At 55.8% G+C, this 24,618-nt stretch overlaps 1 protein-coding gene across 1 annotated transcript; it reads left to right on the top strand.

The window, feature by feature from the left end:
* The first annotated feature begins 7,002 nt into the window (after nt 1-7,002).
* OAF (out at first homolog) lies at nt 7,003-24,259 on the top strand. The gene is made up of 4 exons (XM_045797983.2): nt 7,003-7,793; nt 20,838-20,972; nt 21,876-22,056; nt 23,210-24,259. The coding sequence occupies exons 1-4, from the start codon at nt 7,533-7,535 to the stop codon at nt 23,473-23,475; spliced, it is 843 nt and encodes a 280-aa protein (XP_045653939.1). The 5' UTR covers nt 7,003-7,532; the 3' UTR covers nt 23,476-24,259.
* Nucleotides 24,260-24,618: the final 359 nt, after the last annotated feature.

The following is a 24,618-nucleotide window of genomic DNA, read 5'->3' as shown; positions in this document are numbered from 1 at the left end:
TAACAAATAACTAGAGCGAGCTCTCAACTGTTTACACCGTGGCATGTTCTGGAACTATCAGAGGTAACATGTGAACACAGTCAATATACGGAAATCCACGGATGAAGTCATGCTGAGAAAAACAGAATAGGAAATAGCATGAAGTGCTAACTTTATAAAAGCCACAAACTCAGAAGGACAGTTGGAATAAATATCGATCAGGTTTTATTTTCTCTCAAGTAGCCTAAGGCCATCATAGGCACCTTAAATATATATATCTATAATGGGACGATAGGTGAGTTTACGGTGGTGGAAATACTCTCTAATAGTAATGGTGGACACATGGCATACATTTGTCAAAACCCATGGAATGTACAACACGAGGCATAAACCGTAACGTGAACCATAGTCTCCGGTGATAACGATGTGTCAGTGCAGGCTCGTGATCGTCTCGAAGGCACCATTCTGGTGGGAGATGTAGATAATGCGGGAAGCTGTGTGTGTCCTGGAGCAAAGGGTATATGGGGGTGTTCTATTTTCTTTTTTTTAAGTGGGCTTCCCCCCCAGCCTGGAGCCCAACACAGGGCCTGAACTCATGACTGTGAGATCGAGACCTGAGCTGGTGGGGTGGGTGGATGGCTCAGTCAAAGTGTCCAACACTTGATCTCGGCTCAGGTCTCGATCTCAGGGTTGTGAATTCAAGCCCTGTGTTGGGCTCCATGCTGGGCACATGGAGCGTACTTTAAAAAAAAAAAAAGACCCGAGCTGAGATCAAGAGTCAGATGCTTAGCCGACTGAGCCACCCAGGTGCCCCAAGGGAGTGCTCCATTTTCTACACAATTTTGCTGTGAAGCTGAAATTGCTCAAAAGAGCAAAATCTATTAAAACAATGCAAAGCTCTGTTGGGATATGAATTGATAATGCACTAAATGTATATATTCTCATAATATTTCCCCATCAATAAACATAGGATCTTTCCATTTGTTCAGAAACATAAACATGAATCTTAGAACAACAGTGATGGAGGTTCTGAGTTTCTCATTGGGAGAAAGGGTGACCCTTTTCCATCAGATAAGGAAGAGATAGGAGCCCCACTTTTGGCCCCTACTGGGACCTGACCCTCCCTCTCTGGGTAACCCTAGGCCCTTCCTAGGCCATCCTGTCAAAGCCCCGATGATACCATTAGCCAGGTGGGAGCCAGAACCCACGCAGATGCTACAGGGACCCAGCAGCCGCCGGGACAGGCAAAGCCTATGGCTCTGGTCTGAATGGCCCCCGTCCAGGCCCAACCTGCTCATACCCAGCTTCCCGATGCGCAGGCAGGAATTCTCATCCCAAGCCATGATGTGTTCACGCACTTCCTAAGAGTAGTAAGAAGCTGGGCTAACAATCCAACCGATTTTTTTTGTTAGTAATAAATTTTCCTCAGGGCTTTGCATAAAGGAAAGAATATTTAGCCATGAAAGGTTTCATAAATACAAGGCACACAACCCTGCCTGGCCCCCTGCTCTTGCTGCAAGCATCTAAGATCTCTGCCGGAGCTGAGGGTATGGTTCCACAGAGCAGGAGCAAGGCCTTTCTTCTTTAAGGTCTCTAAGTACACACCCTGGTGATGGAATCATCAGGGCATGAGGAGACAGGATGCCCTCAGGGACACACATAAGTGTCTGCTGTGATCTGTAGTATACTCCATATTTTCTGTGGTTTCCAGGGGTGGGGAGCATTACCAGCATGTGCAAATGGCCTGAGGTCTTCTGTTTTGATGAAGAGGCCCAGCTTGTTACCTGGAGGGCCCTTTTCTCCATGGACCACACACCACTAAGATTGTTGAGGGCAGGTACCTGGGGCCCAGATTCTCTTCCCCACGGCAGAGTGCCAGGTACACAGGGCTGAAGAAGACCTCGTTTTTGAGCATCCTCTGTGTACCAGGCTCAAGAGCTCGAGGTGGTTACAAAGATGGGCCAGATCCAGAAATGAAATGGAAACCCCATGTGGGGTCACAGAAGGAGGCTAGGCCTGGCTTCAGAATGCTAGACTTCTAATCTGAGCAGTGCCACTAATAGCCGGCCTCGGTTCTTTTGTATCTTTGGTTCAAGCACAAATACTGTGAAATCATTACAACAAAAGGCAGGGAATGCAGAGCTACCAAAAAAGGAATCTGAGGGCTCCTCCCCCAGCTTCCCAATCTCAGTTCGCGGTGCCACCCAGCTGCCCAAGCCAAATCCAGGAAGTCATCCTTGACCCCTCTTCTCCCTCACCCCCAAGTACAAAGAAGTATCAAACCCTATTTCCAAATTCTACTTCCAAATCGCAGCTCAAGTCCAACACGTCTTTCCATTTCTGCTGCCATCACCGTGGTGCAAGCCACCATTATCGTTCATCTGGACAGCTGTAATCCACTTCCAGAACATTCTTTTTAAAATGCACATCCGATCACAGTGACTGCCTACTGCTCTTAGGAAAACAAAGCCCACATCCTAGCATTGCCCACAGCACCTGGCCTCTGCCAAACTCTCCCGGATTACTCAGAGCTGCTCTCCACCCTCATCACTCCTGGTATTGGCAAAGTTGCCAGGGAGCCCACCAGACTCAGACCCCATACACAAGCTGTTCCCTGTGCCTGGAACCTCGTCCCTGCTGAGCCATCCTGATTCATCATTTAAGTCAGCCTAGACATTGCTGCCTTCCCAGGCCTCCTGGACTACGGTTGAGTCCCCGCTAATTCTTCAAGGTACCAGCTACAACAATTATAATAGAAATATTTGCTTTCACACTTATTTTGTGAATGCCCACTCCCCTTGCAGCTGTAGGTTCCAGCCCAGGGTAAGGAATTGCTGCATCTGTCTTATCCCATTGTGTAACTATAGCAACGAGCACAGTAGTGCCTGACCCTGGATGGATGGATGGATGGATGGATGGATGGATGGATGGATGGATGGATGAACAAACCAGTGAGCATCCAGGTGGGGAAACAGGAAAGGCCTCCTGGAAGAACTAGCATGGAGAAGAAGATGGTTATGTTCCAGAATTTCTAGAATCACAGGCCTGGAATCAGAGTAAGACGTACCTTGTCTTGCAGCTCTGATTATTCAAGCTTCGTTTTCCTTTCCTGAAAGTCACCGATTCAGGCCAACTCCATCTCAACTTCCCCTCTGCTGGGCTTTCTGCCTGGGGAGAATGACTGCTCACCCAGCTGTCCTGGCCTCTCTTTCTTTGCCACTCTCTACCCCAGCCCGCTGCCTCTCCAGTCCACTTTCCCACCACACCCTTGGATGTATGTAACTGAGTAATTGTGCAATGCTGTAAAGCTCATTTGCACTTCTGCTGGGCAATGAAGTGACGCGCTTTGCGGCCTCGGGAGGCAAAGGAGAGCCAGCAGCCCACCGCACCCCCAGTTCCTTCTCAGACTGACGCGCAGGTGGCCAGCCCTATCTGCAAGGGCCCAGTGACTGGGAGCCATACCGTGACCCACGCCAAACGCCAGCCACAAAAAGAAATTGAAAGAAAAATCTTTCTACTGCCGCAAAGACAAGCTCCTTATCATGCTCTTCCCTTCTCTGGGTAGAGGTGATCAGTTCAGCTTCCCTTTCAACCTTCTACAGGATCCTGGCAGCACCTGTTTTCGCCATCACAGACTGGGAGATGGCATGGCATTTCTCTTCCTACCGAACTAAGGCACGCTAAGACCAAACAGCAAAGAGGAGACTCCTCCCACCCACCCCACCCCCCCATGTTTGGCGGCCCAGTTTGAGAGGACCTCAGCGATATAAAATGGAAAGCCTAAAGAGGATACAGAGAAAAAAGTGTTCTTGAATGAGTGTATGTATGTGTGTATGTATGTGTGTCTGGAGGGTGAGCCAAGGGAGGAGAGGGTTGTGTGCAGGCCACACAGGGATTTAATATTCGATACAATGGGAGAGAAGAAACAGTATTAAGTAATAATAGCCACCCTGTATTGGGCCTTTACTATACATCAAACGTATTATAAAGTGTGTTGTATACAATCTTTCATTTAATTGTCAAAACAACCCAGGGAGGTAAGCATTGATATGCCCATTTTACAGATGAAGAAAAGGCTCACTGAATCACACAGCTCGTGAGTGGCCAAGCTCCAGGCCTGAGATCCTGAGGTCCCTGGCTTTGAACCACTACTCACAACTGCTCTCCCAGGGCGACAGATCAGAGAGGAAAGGAAATTGGTTTATGGTGGGGCAGAGGGCTTGAGATTAGACATAAAGAATGTTCTGACAATGAGGGCTCTTTGGTTGTAGTCAGGGTAATTAGGCTCGTTAGAGCTCTTCATCTGAGGGCCTTTACAGTTACAAAGAATGGATGCTTCTATGCCTGGCTGGTTTAAGGGACGCACTCCGTGTTCCAAGAACGGGGGCTGGCCTGTTTGAATGAACAGACAGCCTGGCTGGGGTGCCAGACTACCACACATGAAACCGTTAGATTACAGGGGAAGACAGCACAGGATGTGTGCCTGAAGGGGCTGTGGCAAGCAAGGGCCACTGGCAGGCACACACTGTTGTGGTTACAAGCAAGGGTGCTCTGTGGTCAGGCAGGCCTGTGTTTGAGTCCCTGCTGGCCCCCCTCCTCGTGTGACCTTGGGTATACATGACTTAACCTCTGTAAGCCACTGTTTCCTAGTCAGTAAAAGAGAGGCTAAGAATAGAACCTACTTGGAGATTTGCCATGAAAATTAGCTAAGATAATACACGTAAAGTGCTTGGCACAGAACTTGGACATAACAAGGGTACAATGAATGGGAGGCGCTATCATAATTGTTGTTGTGGGAGTCCAGAGGCCAGAGAGAGAAGGAGCGGAGCTGCAGGTCAGCAGTGGAGAGAAAGTCTTTCTGGGAAACTCCAGTTTTGTCCTGGATCTGGAAGCGTGGGTTGGGTAAAATCAAAAGGAGGGACTAGGGACAGAGACGGGGGCTCACATGGTGGACTGAGACTTCAGATACTTAATCTTAAAAGAAAAATCTAATTTGGTCTGTGGTTAAACTAAAGGAGGAAGCTGATTACTGCAAAGGGGTGATAGGGGAGATGAGGTCTTCTGCCTTTGTTTCCAAACCCAGAATTTGAACAGAGGTAAAGACAGACCCCAGAGACTTAAAAAAAGAAGCCAGACACACAGGGCTTCTCTGCTTACTTCCGGGATCTCACTGGGGTGAAGGGGAAGGGGCCTGGGAACATGGCTTGGGGCAGAGCTGATGATGGATACGGGACAGGCCCAGAAACGGGGGAAATTAGGAAATGTGGGTGAGGCCCTAATGACCGCGTGCACTGACTCATGTGAGAAGACCCGGCTCTAAGGCTAGATGGGAGATGAGTAGCCTAGCAGGCAGGAAGCCAGTTTTGAGACCCTGGGCATCTCTTCTTCAGTCCGGCCAGCTCAGGGTGGGAGGGCCCACGAGAGCAGTCTTTGTGCTAATCCGTTATTCTCTGACAGCCTGCCTTATCTCCCTGACAGGAAGATAAACTCCTTAGGGGCCAGGGTAGTTCCCCAGGAAAGACCTTGTTTGTTTTAGATCCTCTCTGCTCAACCCTCTGTCAAGCACCTACTGTCAGACCCCTTAGATCAAGCATCACCTAGGCCTTTGTTAAAAATGCAAATTCTCAGCTCTTTTCTCTAGGGAGTCTGTTTGGCTAGATTTAGGGACCCAGGTGTTTTTTTTTTTTTTTTTAAGACAAGGGCTGAAAAAATTTTTTTTAAAAGATTTTATTTATTTATTTGACAAAGACAGCCAGTGAGAGAGGGAACACAGGCAGGGGGAGTGGGAGAGGAAGAAGCAGGTTCCTAGCGGAGGAGCCTGATGTGGGGCTCGATCCCAGAACGCTGGGATCACGCCCTCAGCCGAAGGCAGATGCTTAACGACTGCACCACCCAGGTGCCCCACCAGGTGTTTGTTTTTTTAACAAGCACCCAGATGATTCTTTTGATAAAGCAAGTTTGGAAGACACTGAGTTAGATAATCTCTTGAATCCCTTTCAGTCCTAGCAATGTAGGCAGCAGAGTGCAGTAGGAAGAGCAGGGGTGGGCAGTAGGCAGACAGGTTCGAGGCTCAACGTTGCAGTTCACAGGGTCGGGGCGGGGGCTCTGCTATGGGTGCCCTCACAGTACCTGGCGGTCTGGATACCTGCTGTCATCTTTGGTACTAATAAGAACATTGTGCTGGGGTGAACCTGGAAGGGAAGGAGGCCACAGAGCTGAGGAGAGTATTCACCACCTACGATCAAGATCTCGGAACAGGGGGACCTAGACTAAAACGGAAGTGAAAGGGACATCAGGGAACAATAGGTTCTGAGGATCTCCCAGGGGCTTTCTCTTCCAGGGAATTGGCAGGACATCGTAGGTCTCAGCAACTCCCAGTACACACAGGGGAACGCTTGGTCCCAAAGAATTTTTTAAACGTTCCCAAAGCACACAGCTCCTCAGAGGAAGCAGGAATCCATATCCCTCTGCCATTACCCAGGTCACTGTTGGGGTGCAAGGCAGGGCAGTCATATGTTCTTGGGACTGTGGGTCAAATGCCAGTGTCCTAAGTCCCTAGTCATTCTCCTGAATTTCCCTGGATTTGCTGGGAGAGAGCATGGGGGTCTTGGGAGGTGGGCAGGACTGAGGACAGGCCATGAATCCCTCAAGTGAGGGAGATCGGACTAAAAAGAAAAGCTTCCCTGGGGCTCACAAAATGTGGGCAAGTCGAGGGCCCCGTTCAGAGAGGAGGCCTGACTTACAAACTATCTCACTGGAGGGACGACGGGCAAAGCGGGGCGAGAACCTCAGCTCATCTCTCCAGACCCAGGGCAGTCAGAAGGCTAAAGGAGAGGTGAGGTCTGATTTTGCAGAAACTGTCTAGAAATTCGCTGTGTCAGAGAAACTAAAAGACCAAACAAAACCCCTAAAGCACCAAGCCCGATTATTTCGTCCACGTGGCACAAGAACAAGCCAAAAGGGGGGGGGGGAGAGTCACCCGTCCCGCCCGCGCTGGGAGGAAGGGATTTGCCGGGACAGCCAACTCCTGACACAGCCAGGTCGCACGGGGCGCGGCAGGGAGGGAGGGAGATTGAGAAAGCCCTTTTCCCACAAAGCCGCTGTGCGGCGGTCCCCGGTCCCCGCCCCCTCCCCCGGGCCACCGCCGGAGTGCGGGGAGCCGCCGCGAGCCCTTTAAGGGCCGAGAGGTGCGCGGTCTCTTTAAGGCAGGTCCTGGTGGTTTCTGTTTTCCGAAGGAAGTGACGGGGGGTGGGATTGAATGAAAAGTGCAAAACAGAGTCTCGCAGCTCCGTAGTCGGGGGCCGCGGCAGTCGCGGCGCTGGGCGGGTGGGTGAGCGGGGGGCCCCGGGAGCGCCGCGTCCGCCTTCGAGCCGCCGGGGGGCGCGCGGCGGAGCGCAGCCCACGTGCGTCCGCGCCACGTCGCGGGCCCCCCGCGCCCGAGGCCCCCCCCGCCCCGAGGAGCCGCTGCCGCGCGCCCCGAACTAGCCGATAACTTCGCGCGAAGTTTGGCAGCGCCCGTCGCCGCGCACTCGCGGCGGGCCGGGACCCCGGGGATGCGCCCGCCGGGCCGCCGCGGGGTCCCCACGGCGTCCCCCGCGCTACTGCTGCTGCCGCTGCTCGTGCCGCTGCTCGGGGCGCCGCGCGGTGTGGGCGCGGGGCCGGGCGCGCCGGCCGAGCTGCGGGTCCGCGTGCGGCTGCCCGACGGCCAGGTCACCGAGGAGAGCCTGCAGGCGGACAGCGACGCCGACAGCATCAGCCTCGAGCTGCGCAAGCCCGATGGCACCCTCGTCTCCTTCACCGCCGACTTCAAGAAGGTGAGGCACCTTCGCTTGCCCAGCGGGACTTGGGGACCTGGGAGGCCGAGCGCCCCCGGGTCCCGGTCGCACTGAGGCCTGCAGGAGGAAGGAGGGCCGGGGAGAAGCAGGCGACTTAGCCAGGGTCACGTCGTCGGGCTCTTCTCTACACCTCTGTGCGCGCTCCCCAGTGCCTGGTCCCTTCATTCTGTCCCGGGAATTCCGCCGCCGCCCGCTCCAGCCTTACACCACTTTGCTCTGGGTTCCCAGGCCCCTTCTCACTCCCGGACCAGCCCTTTGCCCACTTCTCTTCCTGCTCTCCCAGGGCCCTCCAGGTGCTGACTCTCCAAAAATGTTGACTCCCTTCTTGGGCTAATTTCCCAGTGCTCCAGAGGAGAAAGTGCGGGGCTAGCAATCAGAGATCCCTGGTTCTTGCCCTGTGATCTTGGGCAAGTCCCTTTCCTTCTCTGGACCTCCTTTTTCACCTCTGTACAGGTCAGTGAGGTGGCTCCAGGCAATCCCAGCCCTGACATTTTGGAGACTAGAAACCAGCTCTCCTGTTTCACTTTCCTAGACTGGAGACATGGAGGGGGGTGGGGCGTGGGATAACAGCAGATTGTCCTCTGTCCCTCCCGAGCCGAGGAGAAGCTACCTCTCCTATTTGGTCTGGAAGGCTGGAAAGCTTGCAGAAGGAGCACCTGGGGAGAGGCCCCATGTGAGGTCCCCACTCTCTGGGAGAGCTGCCACTCGTTACCCTGCCTGGCAGGACAGCTGGCCAACCTCCATGTTGTGGCCCAGATTGCAGGAAGGGGGACAGAAACCAGCCTCCACTCAGTGTGTGTGTAAGGAACCAGAAGGAACCTTGTGGAGGGACTGGAAGGTGAACCTGGTCCCCAAGGTTGTTGGGGTTGGGGCAGGGGGCAGTGGACAAACTGGGGGGGGGGGGGTATCAGCAAATGGGCCTGAAAGGGTAGCAAGGGACTAACGGTGACCCAGCAGCAGGAATTCTGGAAGGAAAGAGGGTGGGTGAGGTGTAGGTACTCAAAGGGAATCTCCTTATCTACACACACACACACACACACACACACACACACACACACACCAGCCCCCTTTCTACTAAAAAAGAGGCCCTGTCTCTGGGGGACTGGAGAGGTGGGGACAGCTAGATAACCGGACAGCTGGAGAGGCTCAGGGTTATAGAGCCTTCCCCAAGCCACCTCTCCCTCCTCCCTCTTAAAGAGTGGGAGCTTGAGAGGAGAGGGAGCAGAATTTGGGGGGTCAGCTAGGGACACAGCAAAACTGCCCTAGATAGCATGCGCCAGGGCAGGGGATGGGGCGGGGGCATCCAGTGGACGGTGGAGGTAGGGTTTGACTGCTGATCTGTCGCCAAACTACTGAGTTATCACCAACATGGGACATAAGTGGACCGTGGGAGTGTGGGGGGTGGTCACAGGTGGGAAGACTTTATAGCCCTTCCTTACTGGGCAGGGCCAAGCTAGGTTCTCCCATTCAGGTAGGGGCCTGGAAGGGCAGTGAGTATGGAGAGAGGGAAGCTGACAGGGCCAGAACACCTCCTGCCTCCCCACACCCATACTCCAGGGGAATTTTTTCTCTTGTGTTCTTTTCCTGGGAAATCCCAATAGTGGCTGGACCCCTCAGGACACATTGGTCTAATCCCCTCTAACCCTCCATTGAAACCCTTTGTCTTTGAGAGTGAGCCAAGAGTCTCCTACTTTCCTGCCCATTGCCCATTGTTCTGTGGCAGACTTCCCTATTCTGGGACCTCTCCTAGGCTGTGGCTAGGGCACAGCAGGTAGGGCTGAGCTTTTATAACCCCTAGCTGCAGCATGAACGATTTTATTGCTCTACCTTGCAGGCAAGGAGAGGGGAGAGCCCCGTGGGGTGGAGGACTAGGGCCTGGAGCTGAGAGTATAGTTGGGGGGCAGACAGCCCAGTTAGACGATCCCTTTGGAGCTGATTGCCAGAGGCCCGTTTTAATCTCCGCAGTGGTTCAAACCTGCACCCAGGTTTCCAAAGTCTGCTTTTCGGGTTAGCCTCTGACCCAGAAGCTGGCATTTCACATCCTCCCTGGCATCTCCAATTTCACCAGCAAGGGCAGGAATCGGGGGTGGAAGGTGCAGAAAGGGAAGCCACCCTCCCGAGTCTCTCTGGCTCCAGTTGCTCAGCTAGCCTGGGGCTGAGCAGAACAGCCTTCACCCCTGCCCCTGGCCACTGTCTGCACTGACAGCAGCTTTTATACGCAGATCCTTCTGGGGTGGCTCACCTCTCCTGTGGCCCACTTAGCTCCCAAGGCCGCCTCATGCCCCACGGTCTTCGGTCTTCGGCAGATTCACTGAAGGTTCAATCTGGAAGGAACGATCTTTCCTGTGGGGAAAAAGTCTTGGGCGTTGTATTTCTTTTATATACCAAACACATTTGGGGAGCTTTGGGAAAAGTCTCTAGTCCACTTAGGAATAGTGATGGTTGCCCTTTTCTCACCTTTGGGAGACAGTCCAGGCTGAAGTACACAGACCTGGTTTAACCTGGGCAAGGTACTTGATCTCTGCAGGCCTTCCTTTCTTCATCTGTAAAATGGGGGCAATGATGGTACCAACCCCGTGTCTGTCAAGAGAACTCATAGGTAATATGTCTGAAATACTCACTAGGCATTGGCTGCTGTGCTAAGTGCTTAAGAAATAGAAGGCTGCTGACTTTCATAATCATTGTCCACATCACATTTCATCGTGGGTCCTCCCTGCTGAGCTTGGACTCAGAGAGGTTGAAGAATGGACCCAGAGTCACACACAGTCTGCGCTGAACCTGGAGGTGCCTTAAGCCCCTCACCGGAACCTTCTCCTTGAAGCGCCGTGCATTGGAACAGAGAGAAGCAGAAACAATAGGACACAGAGCAAGAGATAGAGAAAGAAATTGATTGCAAGAGATTGGCTCACATGATTCTGGAGGCTCAGAAGTCCTAGGAGCTGCCATTTGCAAGCTGAAGGCCCAGGAAGGCTGGCGGTGGTTCCAGCCTGAGTCAGAAGGCCTGAGAGCCAGGTGTGCCTGTGTCTGAGGGCAGAGTGTGGACGTCCCAGCTCAGGCAGACAGTGCATTCGCCTTTCCTCTGCTTTCTGTTCTACCCACACCCTCGCAGACTGGGTGATGCCATGCACACCGGTGAGGGCCATCTTTTTTACTCATTCTGCCAATTGAAATGTTCATCTTTTCTGGAAACACCTTCACAGATACACCCAGCAGTAATGCTTTAGCAGCTCTCTGGACATCCCTTCACCCAGCCAAGTTGACACATAAAATTAACTGTCACACTCCACAATTGGTGGCCAGCCCCTCCGAGCCCGGAGCCATCATTCTTGTCCTGCCAAAATATGCAAGGCTGCGGGGAGTGTTCCTGGGCTGGAGGCATCACAGCCCTGGGTCTGGCCCATCCTAGCACCCATCCCCCATCTGTTTGTCTCCTCCAAGAGGGAGGGTCCTAGCACCATCTCTCCCCCGCCACTGCCACGTTGGACCGGACCCGTAGGCAGTGAAGCAGTAAGAGCCGTGAGAGTAATCCGCTCACTGTAGGACACAGAGCCCAGAGCGCAGGCAAGGATTATGAGCTCCGCAAGTAGCTCGGAGCTATCAAATGGCCATCCTGTGTCACTGCACACCCTGCCCAAAGGCTGCTGACCATCAGGCAGACCGAGCTGAGGCTTTAAAAAGAAGTGCCATCGCTCAGTGGCTCCCAAACTTTGAGGCCCATTAGAATCACCTGGGCTGCTCTGGAAACTTCCGATGTCTGGGCTGCCCTCCATAGCAATGAAATCTGATCTCTGAGGGCAACAGTATTTTTAAAGAGGCCCCAGCGATTCCAGTGGACAGCGAGTTTGGGAACCACTGGCGTGGCTGCCCCAGGGAAGGGGAGGGAACTTGGAGGAGGGCCCAGGTTAGGCTGTTAAATGAAGGTAGAGCCCACATTCACTCACCTCTTTGCAACCTGTCATTCGACCCACAATAACCCTAATGTGTTTGAAGCGGCGGATAGGCGTTAGGCCTAATTCCACATGCCCTCCGTACACAAACTGTAATTCACGGTACACACCCAATAGGCAATACGCTCTTTTATAATCTGAATCCTGTGTATGTAATTATACCCGTATGTGCATACTCACTGGGCATTTCTAACACCGGGCACATCGCCACCCCCAGGCTCTAACCTGGCTTTTTGTCTTTCAGCCCTCTTGGTCCCCCTCCCCCAAGCTGGTGTCCCTGTCCAAGTTCTCTTTCCCCTTTGTCCCCCAGTCTGAATGTCCAAAAGCTGGGGGAGGGGATGAGTCATGTTCTAGGCAGTGTGGTTTGGTGCTGACCGGATGGGTAGGGTGGGGCTGAAAGATAGGAGAAAGTCACGCGCAACTGTTTCGGGGTGGTGGGGACAAGGGGGTGGGGGAGGAAGGAACCACAGACTCCAAAGTGCAGCGGGAGGGATCCTGAGGGGCTGTGGGCTGGAGCCAAGATAAGGGGAGACATATGGTGGTGTGGGTCAGCCCAAGGTCACTCTGAAGGACCCAGGAGGTGTGGAAACATGAGCCCTCAACGCCCTGGCCTGAGCACCAGTGGGTGAGTGGGAGTCAGAGGAAGAAACAGTCCAGAGAGCGCCAGAGCCCCTGCCTTGGGGGCTCCTGGTTGGGGTGGGGGAGCAGCGTGGGAAGCTGCATGCCGTCAGAAGTAGTCTGGAAGATATGGAATGTGCAAATGACTACGCCAGGGCCAGAGGCTGTTTATTATAATGGGATTGTCACATCCCACAGAGGTCAGACAGGAGAAGCTTTTAGACACCAGTCTCCCCCTCTCCCGTCTATGCGAGTTCCCTGAAACGCAGCAGCTTGGAACACGGGCGTGTGATGGATGGGTTATCTTCTTGGGGAACAGAGGGCAGCAGAAACGCTTCCAGGAGAGGCCCAGACATTTCTGGAGACCAGAGCGCTTCCTCATAGGAGTTTGTGAGACGTCCCCAGCTGGAATGGCCTGGCTCGTGTCCGTGGGGGCCGTCAGATCTAACAGCAATCCCTCTGCCATGTCTGATGAATTCCTCCGTGGGTCAGGGATCAGCGGGCCTGCCCGAAGGTTCAGACGTGCTCCCTGGAGTTTGGCAAGCATCTGCCACCCTTGAATGCCAATGTCCAGGGGGAGTCCTGGCAGAAGATTGTGGATTAGGCAGTGAAGATTGCCTCTTGGACCACAGGAGGAGTGGCCAGCTAGAAATAACATGGGGAGAGGTAGCGTGGGGCTCTTCCCCACCAGGCTGCCCAGCTACAGAGAAGCGGTGGTGGTAGTGGTTGTAGAAGAACTCGGGACAGACTTCTGTTTCCAGGAAGACAGGTGCAGCCTCGAGATGGGAAATGCACGTCCCCGGATCTCACACACTGAGTGGTCGCTCCAGTCACTTGCGGGCGGTTGCTTTGACACACAGCCTCATCTGATTCTCCCTACTACATCGTGGGACAGGTGTTGCCCCCATTTTGCAGATCTGCAAACTGAGGCTCAGAGCTACAAAATGACTTTGACAAGATCAAGTAGCTAACGATCCAGGATTAGGACCCAGGGATCCTTCCACTGTATCGCGATCGATTGTGCGTGCCGTACCATAAGTAGGCTCCTTCCAGAAGGATGAAGAAACCCGAATAGAGGAGGGGAGAGGGAAAGGGAAAGAGCTTGACAGAAAATCTTAATGCAGAGGAACAAACCCTCCTCCGTCCAGACTTGGGCTGGATCCCTCCCCGCCCCCCCCCGAGCCCATAACCCCCCAGTGGATATGGTGACTACTGACCCCTTGGCACCTTTGTGCCTGAGACTCTTCCCCTGGAGAGGCCGGGGAGCAGGGACCGCTTGCAAGAGATCTCACAGACTCCTGAGCGCCGCTGTGGACATTTGTCAGCCCTTCACCAGTCATGCGACGTGACAAGCCACTCACCCTCTCGGAGCCCCAGGCTCAGACGTGGCACAGGCGGGGCAGAGACAACAGTATGGTGCTCACAGGCGGGTGAGAAGGGAATTCTAAGAGGCTGTTGCAAAGCGGAGGCCAGCGGAGCACGTGAGGAGGCAAGTAGCCATGCCAGCCAGGGCCCAGGCAGGTCCCCCTGGCCCAGCTGTCCTTCCTGGCTCGAAGCGCATTGTTCCAGCACCTTCATTTCTGCTCTAGGGCCAGACAGCAGCATTAGGAGCTCCCATCCCTTAGGCTGGCAAGTGTTGAAGCGGCTGCCACTTGTGCATTCTGATAAAGGGCCGGGAGCAAGGGAGGCGTTGGGGCTGGGAATCTGGGTGAGAGAGAAGTCGGAGCCCCATCTTCAGAGCCCTGAGTCAGCAGGACAGTGGGGCGCAGTTGATCCGCATAAAGCCTCACATTGTTCCCTGGGGCAGTTGGAACAGTAGTGACCTTTGGGATTTGGCTGACGGAGAACCGGGGGCTCAGGGGGCTGGGAGAGGGCAGGGGGCCACTGCTCATGGCTGGTGGCTGTGCTGATCCCCTTAACAAGAAGCTTTTGTCCCAGAACCAGCCCTGAGGGTCTACCGGCCTCCCGTAATGGGGGCAGCCTAAGTCTGGGAACGGGCCTGGCCTGGCTTTGGGTTGACGCCATTCACCCCTGCTCCTGCTCAGGGAGACTGGGCGGGGTCGCCAAGGTGCTCCCGAGTCTGCCACCGGGCAGCCAGCATGGGGTTAGGAAGGTGCTGGCTCCTGGCCGCCTTCCTCACCTCCGCGGCCCCACGAAACCGGCCCCTCTTGAGCCACAAAGCAGCCGCAGCCAGGAGTAGAGGGATAAATGTTTGGGTTGGCTCAGCCTGGGCCGCAGAAGCATGCGCTGTGCTGTGATGGAAAGGAGACAAAGATGGTAGAGCACGCTCCCGAGGGCAAGCAGCAGTGGGGGGGACAGGGTGAGAACCCTGGAGAGGAGGCCCCCAGCCTGGGTGTCCGGGAGGGCAGCGGGAGTGACGGGGTGGCTCTCCACCCTGGCCCCCTTCGTTTTCAGCTCCCCATGGTGGAGGGCTGGGCTGAGAGAGCAGGCGGGCTCTCTGGAGGAGGGCGCTGAGTGAGACAGCAGTGTGAGGACCTTGTTCGACGTGGGTGAGAGGATGTATGAGGGAGTGCGTGAGGCCATGTGCGAGATGTCGCACTGGCTCAGAGAAGGGGGTGAGTTGGAGGCTCCGTGGGGGACACTGAGGGTGGCAGTGTGCTCCTGTGAGCAACCAGGGGCCGGGGAGAGACGGGAGCAGCTGTGTGTGAAAGAGATTGTTCGAGAAGCAGCAAGTACGCGAGGAAGATTACAGGCATGTGGCCTGTGAATGGGGGAAAGCAGGTGGGCATCTGCATGTATCAGTTCGGATTCCGCTGGGCTGTAACATAAAACCCCCAACAGCAGGTCAAAGCAAGGGAAGTTCGTTTCCCTCTCCCGCATCTTCTCTGAGGCTGGAAGTCGGCAGCGGAGGGCAGTGTGACGGCCCCACAGTCATCCCCACTGAGCTCCCAGGGGCTCTGTGTGCAGCGTTGCTTCCCCTCCCAGCATTAAGCTTCCCCTGGGGCCTCTCCCCCGGAGGGCGGCACCTGGGCCCGGCGCAGGGTGTCTGCCGGTCCAGTGCAGAGGGCTGGGGCCCTGCTATTCCCAGGCAGCTGTCTGCTGTCTTCCTAGGTGTTCGCCCGGAGCCCCAGCACAGCTGGGCCTGCGCAGCCTTCTCGCGGTGGATCTCAGAAGTGCTGCCTGGCAGGGAGTGAACAGAGAAGAACAATGTGTGGACAGGGGCTGATGGGGGCAGCTCCGAAGAGCATAGGGATCACTGGACTGTGAGTCAGGAGGTCCGGGCTGCTGGTCCTGGCTCCGCAGCTGCATGACTTGTGAAGGTCCCGTCCCCAGCTGGAACCTCACTGGGTCACGAACTCAATGATCCCCTGAACCTGCTAAAAGCCAAAATAGCAACGGTGGGACTACCGGCCTGTAGGACTACCCGTCTTCTTGTGGGAGGCAAGGGAGCCGGCCGATCGAGGCCCCAGAGCATATGCATGCAGGCGGGCGTTCACTCAGCTGCTAAGTGTTGCGCTCGGGCTTTGTGCCAGACCCTGAGGTTACTGCCTCTGCCCTTGAACCAGGGGCAGATCTTCTGCGGGGCCTGGATGACTTGTTGCTGGGGCAGAAGATGCCACATGGGGATGGGGTCCTCTGGGAAGGCATTAAATCAGGTGCACACTGGACCAGCACGAGTCAAGTTGGAGCCAGCTCCGAACCCACCAGGGACTGCCGGTGATCTGCTAGCTAAAGGTCAGACTCCTTGCTGGACTGTCAGACCCGCTGCCCTGCCCCTCGTACCCGCCTCTTCCTTTGACCACTCTGCCCTCCCTCGCCCCACCCTGTCCCCAGTGGTCGGCTCAGGATGCTTCCACGCTCTTGTTTGTGGGCTCCTTCCTTCGTTTATTCATTACCAGGCACTTACGGAGCACCTGCTGTGTTCTAGGGGGCGGGGAGTCACTGCAAATAAGTTATTTTCCCAGCCCCAAGGAGCTGAGTCTGGAAGGTAAGGCAAGAGATGGTTGCAGACTCAGTGGGATTCGTGCTGTAGAGGTTAGGAGTTGGGGCCGGCTGAGTCTGCTGGCGGGTTGGTGGGGGCAGTGTTGGGAGGACAGGCCAGAGGAGGGGATGCATTTGAACTGGGCCCTGAGAGATGGCAGGCAGAAGGGGGCCGAGCATCCCCAGCAGAGGAGTCAGCTCGGGGACAGGCACAAGGCCTCATCGAGCTCATTCTGGGAACTGGAGGCTCTTTAGTTCAATGCTCAGGGAGTGTGAGAGGAGCTGTCGGTGGGGGCGGATGCCAGCCCCGGGAGGGTACACTTTAGGGCAAGGGCAAAAGGAGCTTCCGAAGGGCATTAGGCAGATCAGTGACAACGTGGAGGGATTGGGTGGGGGTGTTATGAGAGCCTCACATTTCCGTCTTCTGTAAATTCCTCTCTCTCTCTCTTTGCTAGAACCCCCCCCCCACACACACACATCCTTTGACTGTTAAGGACCACTGAAATGTCCCTTGCTCTGGAGAAGTCTTCCCTCCCACCCTGCCTCCCAGTCTTATCCTTCATCCATCCTTTGCTCCATAGAACTTGTCATAAACCTCAACCCCAGGCCTTATGCGGTGTACTGATTCTGTTGTAGGAGGTCAGTCTCCCCATGAGCCCCTTGAAGACAGGGGCCTCTGCCTTGGTCTTGGCCATTTTCCCACCCAGCCTGGTGCCTGTGAGGGCCGTGCCCCAGGAAATGCTAACCAAAGCTCTCCCACAGATTTGCTGATTCCCTGTAAGCCCCAGAGGAGCGCCCTGACCTCTCTGGGCCTAAGGTGCATCTGGAGGAGAACAATCTTTGCTCCTGCTTCTACAGGTCGGGAGTAGATCGGAGCTGGAGCTAGGCCTGAGATTGCAGCAATAACAAAGGATTCAGCCCACTATGTTCTGAGACCTTTGGCTCATTTTTTCCTCACAGTAATCCCTGGAGGTGTAGGTATTGTTAGTTTAACTCATTTAACAGATGTGGGAACTAAGGTATGGGGAGGTGAATTCCCCAGTTTCACGGCTAGTATGAGCAAAGCCAGCATTGGAACGTAGGTAGTGCGGACGCCAGAGCCTTTGCTCGTAACTACCGTGCTGTCCGACTACCTATCTACTCCTGAGCTTTACTTAAAACTACAGAGGACTTCCGCCAAGTGCTCGCGATCCCCATGGTGCACGTGCCACACCCTGACGCCCAGGTGTCAGCCCTGGTACTGGACGGTCTGCGTCTTCCAGGTGGCCCGCTCGGCTGTGGCACCTTCCAGGTGGGCTGGAGGTTCCCGGGAGCTCATGCGAGCAGGAGCCTTACAGAAACTTCCATCTTGGGAGTCCCAGCCTGAGTCCTGGACCTGAGAAAACTTCCTCCGCACCCTGACATCTCCAGCTGTGCCATCTGCCTTGGGCATTAGGCCACATCCGGGTGACTCATCTCAGGGCAGTCTCGGGCAAGGAGGAAGCTTGGGAGCCAGGCTTCCCTTTGGCCTGGGCCTAGCATCTGGCCAGATGTTTGCTGAAGCAGGGAGACCTCTCCCCCTACCCTTTCCTCTGTGCTGGAGGGAAAGGAGCCCCTGGAAGCTTGGCAGTGAGTCTGAGGTGTAGAGAGTGGAAGGGAGGAGGGACACTGGTCAGGATGATGGAGGCAAGTAGGTCCAGAAGCTAGGGGTGCCCACCCCCTCCCAGGGGTCAGCAAGTGCAAGATGGTCTTTCTGGAGAAATAGGACCAGACAGACTGGAGAATGTAGGGTCCACAGAGGTTCTAAGCAGGCAGGCAGGTGGATCAGAAGGGTGACCCGGCCTCATGTCGCCCTCCTATCTGTGTCAGACACTGGCTCTTGTTAGTCAGGCAGAACCCTGAATGCCAGCTGCCACACTCCCAGGGCAGGTCTACACAGGACTTCCAGGCATGGCTGGAAGAGGGAGCTGAGTTCTGATCCTGGCTCTACCACTTGCCAGCTGTATGGCCAAGGGCAGACTACCCTGCCTCTCTGGGCCTGGGCTTCAGTTTCTTGAACCAGGCACCAAGGACATCTGGGAGGCAGTGGTGCCTGGGGGTTGAGAGAGCGCAGGCTTTCAAGTCAGACTGCCCAGGGTTAAAATTCCAGCCACATTTCCTCCTAGTCCCGTGACCTTGAGCAAGTAACCCATTCCCAACTAAGTAATAATCATCCTCCCTACCTCCTATTGTTGTAAAGATTTTAAACAGGACAATGCATCCTTTTTGACTCATAATAACAGTGACTTGTCCCTTCCAGTTATAGACTTCAATAAATCTTTGCCCTCCCCAAGTAAATCTTCTATCTCAACGAGAAATCCTCAGTCCCTCTCTTCACCGGCAGATTCCCATTTTGCTATCATTTTGCTGTTGTCTCCAACATTGTTGTTTAATATAATAGAGTGAGGGAAAGACTCAGAACGGGTGTTTTTTTTAATCCTCTGGTCTGGTCCAAGAGTTCAAATGCTTTCTCTTAACGGTGGGCAGGTGATCTCCCCGAGCAAAGAGACCACTCTGCAGCTCTTGGACCCCAGAGTGTGGCACGTGGCTCTGGTTTTGGAGAAGAGGCTGTGACTATTCCAGATAAGGTTCTTTTAAAAAGACATTGCTGGAAAATCCCCAGGAAGTAGATGTTGGCTCCTGCCCCGGGGTCCTGCCAGGGACCCAAGCCCTCGGAGGGGAAGTCTGGTATCTGGTCTCCCCTGGCAGGAAGTGAGCCCTAAGTGGAAAATACACTAGTGGACCAGCCTCCAGTCTCCCCTCAGCCAACCCGAGCGGATGGAAGATCGGGTGGCCCAGGCTGGCGGGGCGAGGAGATTCCAGCCTCATGGCCCAAGAACGGATTTCCTGTTGAGAGGAAGCTGGGGTTAACCCGAGCTCTGATTCATCTTCCCTGCAAGACTGGCATCAGCCAAACCCTCACGGGGCCATTGTCACCAGCTGGGCCCCAGTTTCCCTTTCGGCACTATTGATGGAAAACCTTCCCGTATATGCCCACACCTCCTTGTCCTAGAGATCATGTATAGTAAGAGGAAGCAAGAGAAACGTCCCCGTAGAGGCCAGGGATGGCGGTGCTCACTGGCTCCAATCACAGCGAGCGCCTACTGAGCACGGAGTCGGGGTGGGCATTCTTCTGTGCCCTGTACCCTAACTCACTCAGTTTTCACCACAACCCAGCTGCCTAAATGCCGCAGTGTCCCCGTCTTATAGGTGAGGCTTACAGAAGCTCGAAGCTGTGGCTGGGCCCTGGCTAATCCATTGCAGAGATGGGCTGCAACTCCCCCTCACTGCCTTACAGGAACCCGAGGGGGGGCCTCAGCCCCTGTCTCAGAGCACTTGAAGCCAGCAGGCGCTCAGGAAGCCCTCCGTGAATGCGGGCTTTCCTGGTGGGCGAAATCAGGGCACGTACATTGACGTGTACGTCGATAGCTCCGCGGCGCTGCATGTGCTTGGTGCCACAGCCGGGCCGTAGGGGTTCTGGAGGACGATGGTCATTATGGCCAGGGTGCCTCCCTGGCAGGGAGGGTCTTGATAGATTGAGACCACTTCTGATGGGGACTTGTTGACTTCTCACTGGGAACAGTTAAGCCAAGGCACAGGGTTGGGTGAGAGCAGGTGGGTCAGAGCACAGGGTTCCAGCAGCTGGCTTGGGAGGGGGACTCCATCCTTCCCTGCGGCCGCCTCTCTCTTCTCCCTCTGCTCCCCTCCAGCCTCCCCCATTCATGCAATGAGTGAGTAACAGGAAGGAGCCATTGGCCGGCTGGTAATGCCATTAGTAACCCCGTGGGGAAAGGGGAAGTGATGAGAGGAGGGGAAAGGTGAGCCATCCCAGCTCCCTCAGGCCAGAATCTGGCAACAGCTGCAGCCAGCCTGTGCTGCGTCTGCCCTGAACGCTGTCCTATGCGCGCCACCTCCCTCGGAGGTGGGGGTGGCCGGGAGCCGGGCTGATCGGAAGCACAGATCAGAGGCATTTTGAGGAGCACCAGTTTCTGGGCCTCCCCCCAACACCTCCCGAATGAGAATGTCTCCGAGAGAAACTCTGGAATCTATGCTTGTAAAAAGTTCAGGCCCTCCCCTATTATGCCCTGGTCAGGTAGTTTATAGGGGCTGTGACCCACCCTCATCCGGGTGCCACAGGGGTGCCCCCGAGGGGCCACATCAGCTGTGAATGAACCAGACACCGACCAGAGGTGCTCGCTCTTTTAAGTTGAAGTTCTGTACTTGTAAACAGCTCTGTTTTGAAAAGCTTTTTAGTGGTTCACTATGTGAATTTTCCAGGAGGTTTTGGAACATCTGGGCTGTGTTCTTTCTTTTCAGTTATGGGTCTAAATGGGAAAGATAAAAATTCCTAGACCAGCAGGAGGGAAATGTCCCTGTCCGTTGTAGGGCAGGGTCTAGGCGTGCGTCCTGTCTGAGGCCTGAGCTGAGCCCTGGGTGGGCTGGGAGTGGGGCCCCACCCGCTCCAGCTGGTCCCCATCCTCCTGCCCTTTCCCATCAGGATGTGAAGATCTTCCGAGCCCTGATCCTAGGGGAACTGGAGAAGGGGCAGAGTCAGTTCCAGGCGCTCTGCTTTGTCACCAGGCTGCACCACAATGAGATCATCCCCAGTGAGGCCATGGCCAAGCTTCGACAGGTGAGTGCTCGCCTCGGGCCTGCCCCGGCCCGGCTCCTGCCCGGAGCCCCCAGTCCTGCAGCCAGCCTGGCCCCAAGCTTGGACGCTACCGCAACCTCAGTCTCCCACCCAGCACTTGACCCACCCTGGCCCTCATCCCTGGCACCCCACTCTCACCCTGTCGTCCTCATCCCCCTGATTTTGCCCCAGGCCAAAGCTAACCCCATCACCCCAGATCGCTAATCTGCACAGACCCCCAACTGCCAGATCCCTCCAGTCCCCTAACCTTAGCTCCTGCCCCTTGATGGTGGAGGCTGGGGGTTTGGACTCTGAGGTCAGATCTGCCTTCGCCCCAGTGCCACCACTCGTCATCCAGGTGACATTGCAGGAGTGACCTCGCCTGCAGAGCCTCTATTTTCTCATTGAGAAATGAATTCTGAGAATTAAATGAGCTAACACATGCGGTGTTCAGAATGCTTCAGCCTGTTGGCCTGCGCCCCGTCCCTTCCTGGACCCTGGGCCTCTCCCCAACCTCACCTAAGTTCCCTAAACTCTTCAGGGGGTTCTGCTCTAGGCGCTTCCCAGAGACCCTGCTCCCTGCATGTTGGAAAGTCTAGGACCCCAGAGGTCATTGGCCTGGGACAGCTTGCCTGGCTGCCCACCACCGCCACCCCCCAGCCACTGCCAGAATTCCCCATCAGCCCCAGACGTCAGCCAGCGGCTGGCTGGGAAGGCTTGGCTGTGCCCCGAGCATTGGTTTTTCCACCAGTTGGAGGGGATGCTAGGATTCCCGTTGACAGCCAGCCTGCCCCAGGGTTCTAAAGGCGACCAGCCGCAGCTTGTCTGACACTCAGGCATCAGGCGAGGGGTAGGCAGAGAGAGCATTCGGAGGCCAGGTGGGAGTGGCTCCTCTTCTCCATACAGAAGAATCCACGGGCGGTGCGGCAGGCCGAGGAGGTGCGGGGCCTGGAGCACCTGCACATGGACATCGCCGTCAACTTCAGCCAGGGGGGCCTGCTGAGCCCCCACATCCACAACGTGTGTGCTGAGGCCGCGGATAGCATCTACGCCCGCCAGGAGGACGTCCGGTTCTGGCTGGAACAAGGTCAGCAGGGCGCTGCCCATGGTGGTGTCGCGTCACCCGCCATAGAGAGTCACGAGATACAGGAGTTCAGAGGAGGGACCCCTAAACCGGGATGGGATTGGTCAGGGCGGGCTTCCTGGAGGAAGGGGTGCCTATGTGGCTCTTGAGTGAGAGGAGTCAGCCTTTCCAGGTAGGGATGCACAGAACTGTGACTTGCTAGGCCCCGTGGAGGGAGACACCCAGGCAGCACCTACCTCACTCCTTCCCTTAGTGAGGACACAGGTGGACTGTCGTCGGATGGGGCCCAAAGACACCCGTTCCTACCCGCCCACCTCTGCTGCCACCCTCCAAAGTCAGCGCCTCTCCTTTCTTTTGTGCTCCCCCACGATCCTTGAGGGCCCCCATCTCTGTGTGCTCCCTGCCTTGCAGCCCCTGCGCTTTTACCGTGGGTGCCTCTCCTGACACCACGCCCAGGACCGTCCTCGGGTCCTCCGTGTAGGGGGCACAGGGAGATGGCGTAGTTACAGATCCAGGTCCCTAGTCCTTCTGCCCAGCCGGCTGAGCACTAGACAAGTGCCTGCCCCTCCCAGGGCACCCCTGGATTTCGAAACGCCCGACAGAGCTGTGGCCATGCCCTCCACACACAGCCCTCCCCGGTGAGCTGTGCCCCACACTGCAGTGCAAGTGCAAGTCTGATACTGCACCCCCCCCCCCCCCGAGGCCGGTCCCTCCCATGGCCACTGAGCCGAGCCAGGGGCCAGGTCACTGCCATCTCCCTCCAGCACCCCCGCACGTGCCCTGGCCACGCTGACGTCCCAGCACATCCGCGCTGGCCCTCCTTAGACGCCACCACCTTCTTGAAGCAGCTCTCCTTGATTTTCTCCTCATTCCGCCACATTCTAGTACAGCGACATTTCCAGGCATAGGGCGCAGGTGGCCACGTGGAGGCCTTGGCGTCAGACCGCCCTGGGTTCCATCCTCACTCCACTTCTTACTCTGTGACCTCAGGGAGATCATTAAACCCCTCTGGGCCGGGTTTCTCACCTATGGAACAGGAACCATAACACTTAGCTCCCAGGGGTGCCGGGAGGCCCGAAGGGCCACGTGGGGCAGGGGCAGGGGTGGGCGGGCTCCCTCTCTTTCCCCGAGGCTGACCCCTGCCTCTCTCCCCCAGGGGTGGACAGCTCAGTGTTTGAGGCTCTGCCCGAGGCCTCGGAGCAGCAGCTGCTGCCGCGCTGTGGGCAGCTGGGGGACGGCGGGAGGCCCTGCGTCTGCCGCTACAGCCTGAGCCTGGCCTGGTACCCCTGCCTGCTCAAATACTGCCACAGCCGCGACCGGCCGGCGCCCTACAAGTGCGGCATCCGCAGCTGCCAGAAGAGCTACAGTTTCGACTTCTATGTACCCCAGAGGCAGCTGTGTCTCTGGGACGAGGAGCCCTAGCGGGGCAGGCCTGCAGGCGGTGGTCCCTGCGGGAGCTGCTCTGGGTCCGCCGCTCTTCGCCCAGCCACCGGGGGAGGGGGAGGCAACCCCCCCCCCAACTGAGGCCTTATTTCCCTTCTCCCTTGATCCCAGGAGCCTCTGGCCCCATCATGCAAGACTGTGAAAAGGGGTGTGGCATGGCAGGGGTTAACTCATGAAGGCAGCCCCCGCTCCCACCCTATGCCTCCCTTGGGGACCGAGAGAAGGGGGCTCTCCAGATTTGTCCCCTTCCCCTTAACCTCCCCTGAAGTGTTCTCTTTCAAGCAACCAAAATGTGATGGCTCATGATTCTATTTAACTCTTTGAAGGTTTAGACCCTAGAAGGTGTCTGTCAATGCCTGTGACACCGACCTCCCCACACATACATCCCCCCACCCCCTGACTCGTCCATCTCGAAGGAGCTGGGCCCTCTGCACCATTGAATGCCCAACAAGGAGGGGATCCCTGCCCCAGAGAGGGGGCTGTCGGGGACCCTCGCCATAGCCCTACACCAGATCACAGCACGTTCTTGTCATCGCTGGCCTCCAACGCTGGGGCAGGTGAGGACCTCCCAGCCCTGAGACACGTGCCTCCCCCCACCCCCAGACTCTGTTGGGACAGCAGGCACCAGCCTTCCCCCTCTAAATGGAAATATTTTTGTAGGTTCTGGGGCAGGGAGGGAGCGTGAAGTATGAGGAAAACTTGAATTCCAGATTTTTAATGCAAAGTATTTATCATTTGTACCAGAAATAAAAGTTTAAATTTTTATTTGACTGCCAGCCCGCGACACCGAGTTCTGAGAGAACTCTTGGCCGATGCTGCCACCTGGTGTCAGGAGAAGTGTTCCGTTGCTCTCCCGGTGATCCGGCTAGGGACACCTTCTAAAGCACCTGCTGGGTGCTTGGCCATTGTGGGTCCAGGGGGCGGTCTGGGGTGGGGGGTGCATATCAGGGAAGGATGAGACAAGACTGCACTTAAGAGAAAGACACATACAGAGATGAGCAAGTCAGACAGTAACCAGCACAAGCTAGATGAAGGCAAGAAGTAAGGGCATAAACTCCAGAACCAGACTTCCAGGGTTCAAACCCTGGCCTTGCTGCTTATTTCCTGTGCAGTCTTGGGTCA

Source organism: Ursus americanus, chromosome 16 (genome assembly GCF_024610735.1).
Source record: "Ursus americanus isolate L20-20 chromosome 16, mUrsAme1.1.p, whole genome shotgun sequence".
NCBI lineage: Eukaryota > Metazoa > Chordata > Mammalia > Carnivora > Ursidae > Ursus > Ursus americanus.
The sequence above is the reverse complement of the archived record's forward strand: the minus strand, read 5'-3'. Positions and strand labels throughout refer to the sequence as shown.

What these genes read in the sequence shown, in the direction of transcription:
- OAF (XM_045797983.2), top strand. Translation starts at nt 7,533, where the DNA reads ATGCGCCCGCCGGGCCGCCGCGGGGTCCCCACGGCGTCCCCCGCGCTA. An exon ending in TCACCGCCGACTTCAAGAAG is followed by an intron (nt 7,794 to 20,837) that starts GTGAGGCACCTT and finishes CTTTCCCATCAG; the next exon opens with GATGTGAAGATCTTCCGAGC. An exon ending in CCATGGCCAAGCTTCGACAG is followed by an intron (nt 20,973 to 21,875) that starts GTGAGTGCTCGC and finishes TTCTCCATACAG; the next exon opens with AAGAATCCACGGGCGGTGCG.